At 46.2% G+C, this 12,447-nt stretch overlaps 1 protein-coding gene across 1 annotated transcript in view; it reads right to left on the bottom strand.

The window, feature by feature from the left end:
- Positions 1–12,447, bottom strand: part of apbb3 (amyloid beta (A4) precursor protein-binding, family B, member 3) — a 73,479-nt gene that overhangs the window by 3,495 nt on the left and 57,537 nt on the right. Inside the window, exons 7-10 of the mRNA XM_080201204.1 lie at positions 10,654–10,768; positions 9,467–9,554; positions 7,952–8,035; positions 2,837–2,952 (exon numbers count right to left, since the gene is read on the bottom strand). Coding sequence (XP_080057330.1) covers positions 2,837–2,952; positions 7,952–8,035; positions 9,467–9,554; positions 10,654–10,768 — 403 coding nt within the window. The remainder of the gene's footprint in view (positions 1–2,836; positions 2,953–7,951; positions 8,036–9,466; positions 9,555–10,653; positions 10,769–12,447) is intronic.

The raw sequence follows: 12,447 nt of genomic DNA, 5'->3' as shown, positions 1-12,447 counted from the left end.
CAGAAGTAGGCCATTCGGCCCATCGAGACTGATCCACCATTCAATGCTCTGATACAATAATCCTCAACTCCACTTTCCCACCTTGTCCTCATAATTCTCGATTCCCTTAAAAATTTGTCTATCCCATCCTCGAACATACTTAATGGCCCAGCCTCTGCGGTAAAGAATTCTATAGATTCACTCCCCTCTGAGAGAAGAAATTTCTCCTCATCTCTATCTTCAATGGGTGACCCCCTTACTCTGAGATGATACCCTCTGGTCCGAGACTCTCCCACAAGGGAAACAACCTCTCAGCATCCACCTTGCCAAACCCCCTAAGAATTCTTCATAGCTTATTAAGATGGCGCCTCATTCTTCTACACTCCAATGAGTCTAAGCCCAATCAAATTCTCCATTCTCACTGGCAGTGACAGGGAGGCATGAACAGCTGGACAATTCCATCTACCGCCTCTAATTTCTCACTCTTTACTTTTTATTCCCAGTGCGTATTACTCACTAATAGCTGTTCCTGTTCCATTTCCCTTTCCAACAAAATCTAATTTTATCCAAATCAAATGCTGCTCTAGAAATTAACCTTGGTGTGTTGTCTATTTTTTAATTATCTTATTAACCAAAGTCCTAACCTTTTCCTGATCTGTATGCCAGACCTCTTTGCTTCTAAACCTCATTTTGACACTTATTTTTCAAAGATAATGAAGCCTCTACACTCTGTACGTCACGCTTATCAATATTGAAATTCACTTGTCAGGGATGGATTGTGGCTGTGCTGAATATTCAATGACCTTTTGACCTTGTAATGCTTTTTATGATAGGACCAATTGCTCGTGAATGGCTCAGGGTGATTTCAGTTCATGGAATTAGGCCCAATTTGTGCCATCTTCTGTTAGAATATCTATCCAAATACCATTTCCCAAAGGCCAGAAGCTTAGACAACGAAAGGTGTTCCTCAATACAATGTGGAAAGGATGCTTTAAGAATTGTCTACAAAGCAATCATTATAATGTGAAAAAATGTTCAGATTTACATTCCAAAGAACTGCCAAGTGACGCACTTTATTATGTTTGGGATGTGGGCATTTATTGTCCATCCCTTACTGCCCACCATTTCAGAGGACATTTTGAGAGTTCACCACGGTGGACCTGGAGTTACAGGTAGGCCAGACCAGATAAAGACAGCAGATTTCCTTCCCTAAATGGTATTACCGAACTAGGTGGGTTATTACAACAGTCAACAATGGTTTCACGGTCATTATTAGACTTTTAATTCAAATTTCACCATCTGCCATGGTGGGATTCAAATCTTGCCCTAGGCCTCTAGATTACTCATCCAATGACAACACACTGCACCACACCATTCTGTGTGAGCGCCTAGAGATAAGCTGAGGTAATAGAAAAGGTGGGACAAAGGTATAAATGAAGTAAAAGAAAACTTTACAAACAGTATTGAGATCAATAAATAATGTATCTTAGGCATTGGTTGAAGAACTCTTGACCAAGAGACCACTCCTGCTCCTTTGTGAAAAAGTAGCTCTGAAATCTTTCAGGTCAACCTGAGAGAGCAGTCAATTGTCACCCAAATGACTGAACCTCCGGCAGTGCAGCACTCCCACAACACTGCCCTCGAGTGTCAGCCTTAAATTCTGTACTCGGGAGTGGGACTTAAATGAGGAGAGATTTCTTCACCCAGAGGGTGTGAATGTGTGGAATTCACGACCACAGAAACTAGTTGAGGCCAAAATGTTGCGTGAATCCCGGAAGAAATTAGATATAGCTCTTGGGGTTATGGGGATCAAGGGATATGAGGGGGGAGACAGGATCAGGATATTGAATTCGATGATCAGCCATGGTCAAGATGAATGGCGGAGCAGACTCAAAAGGGCCAAATAGCCTACTCCTGCATCTATTTTCTAAATCTGCACTTTTCCACCTTGAAAGCGAGACAGCTACCCACTGAAGCGCAGCTAACAGTCCGATGCTAAGTTTATTAGTGTGACAAGTAGGCTTACATTGACTCTGCAATGAAATTAATGTGAAAATCTACTAGTTGCCACACTCTGGCGCCTGTTTGGGTACACTGAGGGAGAATTTAGCATAGCCAATGCACCTAACCAGTACGCCTTTCGAACTGTGGGAGAAAACAAGAGCACCCAGAGGAAACCCATGCAGATATGGGGAGAATGTGCAGATTCCACACAGACAGTGATTGAAGCCTGGAATTGAACCCAGGTCCCTGGTGCTGTGAGGCAGCAGTGCTAACCACTGTGCTTAAAGGAGGTGACTACTGGTTCCAAAGCAGTGAAGGTGCTGGAACAGGAGCTTAATTGGATATTAGAAGGAACAAAACAGGAAATTTTCAGCAGACGGATTACCAGAGTACTATGGATAAAATCGAGAGAGAAAGGGCTCTGTACAACTTCCAACTCTAACAGGCCATTCGGCCCAGCTGGACCATGCTAGTAGACCGTGGGGTTACCTTCACCATTGGCCACACAGCCATTGCTCAATCCCAAATGGGACATCAGTAAAGACAGGGAGGGAGTCTTCCTAGGAGTGATGTGAAACGTGATCGGACGGAATAACGGGCAGGATTCTCTGGCCCTGCCGTGGTGCTTTACTGGGCGGTGCTGGCGGCAGGATCCTCCAGTCCCGCTGCCACCAGTGAGAATTCCCATTGTAGCCACTCCACACTGCCGGGAAACTGGCAGAAGATCCCGCCGGCCTGAACGGCCACAGAATTCCCGCCAACGAGTTCCTCCGGATTGATTGTGAACTGCGTTCCCACAGGATTGAGGCCCGGGAAAATGAAAATGGAGTGAGTGGTGTGAACGTGGGCTCACCTCCCCCTTACACACGGACAGCGTGGTATCCGTGACTTGCAGCTGAACTGGCGACCAGTCACGTCTGTCCACTGAATCCAACAAACTCCGGATCACTCCGTTCACCAGCTTCATTCCTGGAAATAAAACAACATTGAGAGAATTCAAAACAATAGAAATACTCCATTAACAAATTAAACCAGGAACTGATATAAAAATATATTTAATGTAACTATCCGTATAAAATATGTGCCAGTGAAATACTGATTGAGAAAAATCATGCCTTAGTAAAATAGTTATGTCTTCAAATTCTGCAGCTTTAACACATGTCTGTAGTAGGGGGCTTCTCAGGCTTTTGGCTAAGATCAAGTGTAGTTTGACATCCTGCACATGTTGAAGCCATGAGGTTACACAGAGGCTTCATTTGAAGCAATATTTTTAAAGCAGCATCTTGGCCTTTTGGTTAAGATGCAAATGAGATCATAAGAACATAAGAAATAGGAGCAGGAGTAGGCCATCTAGCCCTTCGAGCCTGCCCCGCCATTCAATAAGATCATGGCTGATCTGAAGTGGATCAGATCCACTTTCCCGCTTTCTCCCATAACCCTCAATTCCCCTGTCTATCAAAAAACCTATCTACCCGTGACTTAAATATATTCAACGAGGTAGCCTCCACCACTTCAATGGGCAGAGAATTCCAGAGATTCCCCACCCTTTGAGTGAAGAAGTTCCTCCTCAACTCTGATCTAAACTGCGCCCCCCCCTTATCTTGAGGCTGTGCCCTCTAGTCCTGCTATCCTTTCTAAGCGGGAAGAATCTCTCTACCTCTACCCTATCCATCCCCTTCATTATCTTATACGTCTCTATAAGATCCCCCCTCATCCTTCAAAACTCCAACGAGTACAGACCCAGTCTACTTAGTCTCTCTTCATAGTCCAACCCCCTCATCTCTGGTATCAGCCTAGTGAACCTCCTCTGCACTCCCTCCAAGGCCAATATATCCTTCCGCAAGTGCGGCGACCAAAATGGCCCACAGTACTCCAGCTGCGGCCTCACCAGTGCCCTGTACAGTTGCAGCAAGACCTCCCTGCTTTTATATTCTATCCCCCTCGCTATAAAGGCCAACATTCCATTCACCTTCTTGATCACCTGCTGCACCTGCAGACTGGATTTTTGCGACTCATGCACAAGGACCCCCAGGTCCCTCTGCACCGTAGCATGCTGCAGCTTTTCACCTTTTAAATAATAATCCCTCCTACTATTATTTCTGCCAAAGTGGATAAACTCACACTTGCTAACGTTATATTCCATCTGCCATCTCCATCTGCTTGGATCAAGCCTTGGAGAAGGTGCAATTTCTTGCTCCAATCAGCTTGGACCATGTAGATCAAGCCCAAGACAGGAAGTGGTGAGCCTGTCTTGTCAACTCGGACCTGGAATGTCTCACTTGCTGAAACTTTGAGTTGGACTTTGATTGGATTGAATTGGATATTAACAAAAAAATAATGTCTGTAGCAGGGGGCAGTACAGAGGTTAGCATTGCTGCCTCACAGCACTCGGGTTCTACTCCTGGCTTGGGTCACTGTCTGTGTGGAGTCTGCACATTCTCCCCATGTCTGCGTGGGTCCCCTTCGGGTGCTCCGATTTCTCCCCACAGTCCGACAGACGTGCTGGTTAGCTACACTGACTGTGCTAAATTCTCCCTCAGTGTACCCAAACAGGTGCCAGAACGTGATGACTAGGGGATTTTCAAAATCACTTCATTGCAGTGTTAATGTAAACCTACTTGTGACACTAATAAATAAACATTAACATTTAGAATGTAAGTGTATTTTTGCATCCCTAGTTTACATGTCTGTCTGGAACTGGATGAAGCTATACCAGTCCGGTTAGAACTGGTATAAATTGATAAGGTGTCAGGATGTGTGAGCATCCTCTGACTTTAGAATGTAACGGGTTAGCAGCAGATGCTTGGAGATAATCAAAAATCAATTAGGTGTCCTGGTCAATTGGCTCAATTAGTTTGTAACGGCAGCGAATAATTCACAGTGTAGGGTATCAGAAAGGAGGTTGAGACGATGTACGGGACTTTAGGAGCAGAAGCAGGCCATTCGGCCCATCAGGTCAGTTCTGCCATTCAATGAGATTGTGACTGATCTCATGTGATAATCCTCAACTCCACTTTTCCACCTTATTCCCACAACCCTCGATTCCCTTCCTGGTTAAAAATGTCTCTCTCAGACTTGAATATTCTGAATGCCCCAGCCCCTACAGCGGTAAAGAATTCCACAGATTCACTCCCCTCAGGAGAAGGAATTCCTCCTGGTCCCTGTTTTCAATGGGTCACTCTCTTACTGTGAGATGATGCTCTCTGGTCCTCGACTGTCCCCCAAGGGGAAACAACCTTTCAACATCTACCCTGTCACAGAATCTGATATATCTCAATAAGATCACCTCTCATTTTCTAAACTCTACTGGATAAAGGCCCAGTATTGCAACAAAATATCTACTGATAAAAGCATATGATAACAAAGATCGCACAAATGTGAATTAACAACAGAAGCATTTATTTCTGATCTGTGACCTTTCAACACAAATGCTTAACACAAAGATGTCAGCCTGGTCTCAAAAGCTGGAATTTTACTGCCCGTCCCACCACGGGGTTCGGAGCGGCCAAGGGGTGGACCAGCGGAGGGATTTTACGATTTTGAGACAAGTGAGGCTGTAAAATCCCGTCCAATGAGTCAAAAGTTCATGGGTTCAAATCCCACTCCAGAGACCTAAGCACAAAATCTGCACCGACCACTCCCAGTGCAGTACTGGGAGAGTGCAGCACTGTCAGAGAAGTCTTGTTTTGAATGAGGCGTTAACCCGAGGCTTGGGCTGCCTTCTCAAGTGGATAAGAAGGATCCACAGTCAATAGGGAGGCACATAGCACAGTGTTTATTATTGCTGCCTCACAACGCCAGGGACCCAGGTTCAACTCTGGCCTTGATTGACTGTGTGGAGTTTGCAATTTTTCCCCGTGCCTGCGTGGATTTCCTCCGGGTGCTCCCACAGTCCAAAAGATGTATAGGCGAAGTTGATTGGCCATGATAAATTGCCCCGTAGTGTCAGGAGGATCAGCAGGGTGAATACATGGGATTATGGGGACAGGGTCTGGATGGGTCAGTGCAGGCTCGATGGGCTGAATGGTCTCCCTCTGCATTGTAGGGATTCCATGAATTTCAAAGGGGAGCAGGAGAAGTTCCTGTCTGTGTCATTGGCCAACAATTATCCCGCAACCAACATCAGTAAAACAGATGACCTGCGTCTTTATCAGCTGGCTGTGTGTGGGAGCTTGCTGTGCACAAACTGACTACCACCTTTCCCTATATTACAGCAGTGACTACACCTCAGAAGTATTTCATTTACTGCAAAGTGAATATTGAAGATGGGAAAGGCTCTAAAACTTCACATCCTCCCACTTTCAAACTGAACACATTGTTTACCCTCTATTGGAATGTCCCATTGATGTGCAGGCACATTTACAACTCAGCATCAAGTCATTAAACAGTCAGTTCACACCATCCTTCCATGATCAATATTACCCGGGAGGTAAGTTCCAGTTTAGCCCTCTCACAATATAGGATCACATGTTACAAAATAGATTCTTGGTTGAGGCACAGGATTGGATCTGATTCTCAAGCAGCCACTTCATCAAAAGCTCAGATTGCCCAGGAGGAGAGCTGATCATTGTAGTCCAGTTATTTATCCAATTCTAGATTAACCAGCTGATGGAACCAACAGCACAACCTCACTCACTCACCCTTTCCAAAGATTGAGGATATGGTTTCTTCTACAATTCGTGTCTACAATAAAGACACTGACATTATACCGTCCATATCTGGAACACTCCTCTGAGATCTCCCTTATCCCCAACTCTGAATACTCTGTATGCCATTCAGGTTCCTTCATTATCATGGGGTTAAAGTCCTAGAACTCCCTCCCTAACAGCACTGCGGGTGTACCTACACCACAGAGGCTGCAGCAGTGGCACGGTAGCATAGTGGTCAGCACTGCTGCTTCACAGCGCGTGAGAGCTGGGTTTGATTCCTGGCTTGGGTCACTGTCCGTGTGCAGTTTGCATGTTCTCCCCGTGTCTGCGTGGATTTCCTCTCACATTCCGAAAGACGCATTGACCCAAACAGACACTGGGCTGTGGTGACTAGGGGAATTTCACAGTGACTTCATTGTAGTGTTAATGTAAGCCTACTTGTGACTAATAAATAAACTTTACTTTACTTTTACTTTATCTTCTGAAGGGTGGGCAGGAATGGGCAATAATTAGTCCAAAGCTGTGTAGATTAGATGGATTGGTCAGACAAAATTGTCCCTTAGTGTCCAAAGATGTGCGGGTTGGGTGGATTGGCCATGGTAAATGTGCAGGGCTACAGGTGTAGGGTGGGAGGATTGGCCTGGGTAAGTTATTCTGTTTGACAGTCAGTACAGACTCAATGGGTTGAATGGCCTCTTGCACTGAAGGGATGCTATGGAAAAACTAGCCTCGTGAATGATACGCACATTCTGAGAATGGATAAGAAAATTTTTTCAATTCCAATTATTGCGGTCTGTGCTAATTCCCCTGTTGAAGTAGTCACCTACAGGAAAATAAAGAAGGGAGAGGCATGGTGGCTCAGTGGTTAGCACTGCTGCCACACAGTGCCAGGGAACTGGGTTCAATTCCCAGCTTGGGTCACTGTCTGTGTGGAGACTACATGTTCTCCCCGTGTCTGTGTGGGTTTCCTTCGGGTGCTCCAGTTTCCTCCCACAGTCCAAAGACGTGCAGGTTAGGTGCATTGGCCGTGCTAAATTCTCCCTCAGTGTACCCAAACAGGCGCCAGAATGTGGTGACTAGGGGATTTTCACAGTGACTTCATTGCTGTGTTAACGTAAGCGTACTTGCGGCTAATAAATAAACATTAAATACAAAACTTGGCAGAACGGAACAGTTCATACTTCTAAAAACTGCTTAAATAAGAAGTTTGTGTTTTGCGCTGGAGAGATTATTTTTGCCTCATTTCCCTTCATGCGGGCACTGATCAGAGCTCAGTGATAACATGGCTATTGTCAGCTTTCACAAAGGGATTTACTCACCCATTGACTTGGCCACAGGGAGGCAGCCAATATACTGCACATGAAACCTCTGCACAGATTGTCTTACAGCCTTCAGGAAATCAACTGGAAAAGAACGGGAGACAGCTGGTCACTGAGATTTGTCTATTCCTGAGAGAGGCTGCAAGAAAGTACGAAAGGTCATGAATGTAGCCCAATCCACCGCACAAGCCAGCCTCCCACCCACTGACACTGTCCACACTTCCCACTGCCTTGGAAAAGTAGCCAGCATAATTAAGGATCCCACACACCCCGACCATCCTCATGGTCATAGGTGTATAAGGGGTATAGTAAGGGGCTGAGAACACAGCCTTGTGGGGCACCGGTGTTGAGGATGATCGTGGAGGAGGTGTTGTTGCTTAAGTTTACTGACTGTGGTCTGTGGGTGAGGAAGTCTAGGATCCAGTTGTAGACGGAGGAGCTGACCACTAGGCCACAAAGTTTGGAGAGGAGTCTCTTAGGAATAACGAATTTGAAGGCTAAACTGTAGTCTACGAATAGGAGACTGACATATGTCTTTGTTACCTAGGTGTTCCAGGATTGAGTGCAGGGCTAGGGAGATGGCAACTGGTGTGGACCTATTGCAGCAACAGGCGAAGTGTAGTAGATCCAGGTGGTCTGGGAGGCTGGAATCGATTTGTGCCATCAGTAGCCTTTCGAATCACTTCATAATAATGGATGTCAGAGTCACTGGACGATAATCATGGCTTTTCTTTGGTATAAGAATGATGGTCGCCTTCTTCAAGATTAGTGTAAAGAGAGGTTGAAAACGTCTGTGAGTGCGCAGGACCTGGGTGCTTGTCCCATCTGGCCAATCGCTTTCCGTGGGTTGACTTTTGAGAAGGCTGCTCTGATGTTGGCAGTGGTGATCTCTGATACAGGTTCGTCCGGGATGGGGGGGTGTACTCTCGTTGGCCTCTTGCTCAAAACAGGCATAGAATGCGTTGAGCTCATCGGGGAACCGTACATTGGTGCTGGTGATTTTACCTGCCTTCATCTTATAACTTGTTACATCTTGCAGAACTTGCCACAGTTGGCGGGAGTCCGTGTGGCTAGCCTGGGATTCTGACTTGGTCTGGTACTGTCTTTTGGCATCTTTGATGGATCTCCATGGGTCATATCTGGGCAAAGAGCTGCAGTGATTTGTCACTGCCTTCTGCAGTATGGCTGACCAGCAAACTTCCCCTTTCTTACCACCTGCCACCAGACTTATTGGAAGGAGTTACAGGCTGATAACCAACCTGTTTGGCTGTGTTATGAATGTACCTTCCGTAACCAGTAAGTCCTGGAGTGGGTCATGAACCCAGAGCTTCTGGTTCAGAGGTAGGAACACTACCCACTGAATCACGTCAGCATCAGTCTTTCAAAATCGTGAGTTTTTATTACCTGCCCAAGAAATTGCAACTCTACCAGACTATTATTGGACTCAGTTGTAAACTTCCTACCTCAGTAAACAAGCTCTGCTAAGTGAATAATTCATCATAAAGGTAAAGGTACCTTGTAGAGGCAGGTCGACCGAAGAGATGTCTTCCTCTGTTCCCACAACATTGGATGAGTCACTCGTCACTGCTCGTTCCGCCATGATCTGCAATAAATTGGAGAAGGGATTAGATTTCAGGGTGGTGTGGATTTGGTTAACACACTGCTGGATGATTGTGTTAATACTCTAGATGAATGGGTGGGAGTTATTAGGTGATTTATGATGTTGTTTTAACTTTGAGCAAATAGCAATGAGAATTGGACCATTTCTAAATCAACGTTGACCCCCTTTATACTGTTAGGTAAAGTTTGAAGTGACCCCACTGTGCGTGTCCAGGCAGCCACTGACTGTCACACTGAAGGATTTTTGACCAGCCGGCACAGTGGCACAGTGGTTAGCACTGCTGCCTCACAGCGCCAGGGGGCTGGGTTCGATCCCTGATTTGGCTCACTGCCTGTGCGGAATCTGCATGTTCGCCCCGGGTCTGTGTGGGTTTCCTCCCACAGTCCAAAACAATGTGGTTAGGTGCATTGGCCATGCTAAATTCTCCCTCAGTGTACCCAAAAAGGCACTGAAGTGTGGCGACTAAGGGATTTTCACAGGAACTTCATTGCAATGTTAACGTTAATTGTACACTAATAAAATAAACTTAAACTTTCAACCTGTACAGGTTAGCTTAACTCAACTTACACTCAAAGGAATCTTTATCTTCCACCATTGTAGGGAGATGTATGCTTGGGGTTAATGTCACAGAATTAATAACGCAGAGACACAAATAAATACTATGGGGTTCAAATCCCACCACGGCAGCCAGTGGAATTTAAATTCAGTTAATAAAATCCGAAATTGAATGCTGGTCTCAGTAATGGTGAAACTATCGACCACTCGTGGGAAGGAAATCTGCCGTCCTTACCCAGTCTGGCCAACATGTTTCTCCAGACCCTCCGCAATGTAGTTGACTCTTAACAGCCCTCCGAAGTGGCCGAGTGAGACACTCAGTTCAAGGGTGACGAGGGACGAACAACAAGGGCCGGCCTCACCAATGACATCCCCCGTGAATGAATAATAAGAAACACCATTTATGGGGCAGACATGGTGAACCAGTGTTGGGTTAGCGAGGGGGTAAAGCAGCATTCACTGTCGAGATAGAGAGGATACAGCCCGGCCGTGAAGTAGGTTGCCCAGAGAGATGAAGAGGACTTGCCTGGGAGCACATCTGATGGAGGGCGGTGGCGATGGCTTTAGCAGGCGTGTTGCAGTGAAAGACGTGGCACTTCAGCATGCATGTGTCCTTGTCACTCGCCACGTAGGCAAAATCTCTACCCGGAGGGAAAGAAACAGATTCAATAGTGAACACAGCTAGCAAATATCCCACAGCCGGCAGAAAACATTGGCCAGGATTTAACCTCCCCCAACACGGCACGCCTCCCCCTGGTGGGTCAGCGAAATTGCCATTTACCTCAGCGGGGCTGTAATATCCCACTGGGTGGGGGAGCTGGCGGGGTGGGTGGGGTAACCTCCTGGCCATTGTGGTGAAGCATCATTCTGTCTATAGTCTGCCTGACTCCCCACACTCTGTCTATACCCCGCTAGCTCGCCTTTACAGAGGGCCCTGATTTTAAAGGAACGGCCAACCCAAAATCGGGACGGGCGAGGTTCATGGAACGGCATTCCCTGTTGGCCCTGGCCACGTGTTCCGGTAAAATCAGGGCCTCAGTGTCATAAAGCTTTACTCTTTTACTTTCGAAAACATGATTTTCAAACTTGCTGCTGACTTTGCAGTTCGAAATGAGACAAAGCAAACTATCTAAAAATGCAAGGCCACTGAACAAGCAAACGAGACACATCTCCCCCACTCCTCCCCACCCTCCCTCCCCATTTGCCCCCATCTCCACCCCCACTCCCACCCCAGACACAAAAGGGAGTTTAAAGAGAGAGACATTGCCGATTTGCAGTTCCATCACAACTCATCATTGAACATAAGAACATAAGAAATAGGAGCAGGAGTCGGCCATCTAGCCCTTCGGGCCTGCCCCACCGTTCAATAAGACCATGGCTGATCTGAAGTGGATCAGTTCCACTTTCCCGCTTTCTCCCCATAACGCTTAATTCCCTTGTCTATCAGAAACCTATCTACCCATGACTTAAATATATTTAGCGAGGTAGCCTCCACCACTTCAATGGGCAGAGAATTCCAGAGATTTACCACCCTTTGAGTGAAGAAGTTCCTCCTCCGATCTAAACTGCCCCCCCCCCCGCCCCCCCCCCCTTATCTTGAGGCTGTGCCCTCTAGTTCTGCTATCCTTTCTAAGTGGGAAGAATCTCTCTACCTCTACCCTATCCATCCCCTCCATTATCTTATATGTCTCTATATATTGTCGAAGGAAGAGATTGCAGATGGAAGGCGCTGGACGTTGAACCAGTTCCTGCTGCAGACAGACCCACCCTAAAGCTCCTCGGAAACTCACAACAGGTGAGAAATACAACCGGCCACACACACAGATCCTGGTGGGAGACTTTTGCAAGAGAGAATTCAACAGCAGAGAAAGGCTGAGAAGAATGAAAATCCCTCTCTCTTTCTCCTTCTATCTCTCAGAACAAGTCAATTAATTGGTTCAAGAAGCCAACATATCTGAAATCTATCAATGTATTAAGATCTCCTGAGAATTGAAATATCTTCTACAGTTAACTGTATCCAGAAACCAGACCTAAACTGGCTGCAACAATCTGAGCCTTGAGGACAATCAAAGGAATCTCAACTGTTTTTACTCTCTTACTTTTAAAAACAAATTGGATTCTAAGGGCAGGATTTTACTGCCGCTTTACACCCGTTTTGTGGCTGTAAAATGCTGTAAAATCGGGCATAAAGCGGCTACACGAATAGTGCCAGTTTTCACGATTTTACAACACCCGGATTTCCCGATTTAGACCTCTAAAAGATCACCCCTCAGCCTCCTATGCTCCAGAGAAAAAAGTCCCAGTGTGTCCAGCCTCTCCT

This window comes from Carcharhinus amblyrhynchos, chromosome 13, assembly GCF_965287045.1.
Source record: "Carcharhinus amblyrhynchos chromosome 13, sCarAmb.v2.hapA, whole genome shotgun sequence".
NCBI lineage: Eukaryota > Metazoa > Chordata > Chondrichthyes > Carcharhiniformes > Carcharhinidae > Carcharhinus > Carcharhinus amblyrhynchos.
Note: the sequence above shows the minus strand (reverse complement) of the source record. Positions and strands in the feature narration are given on the sequence as shown.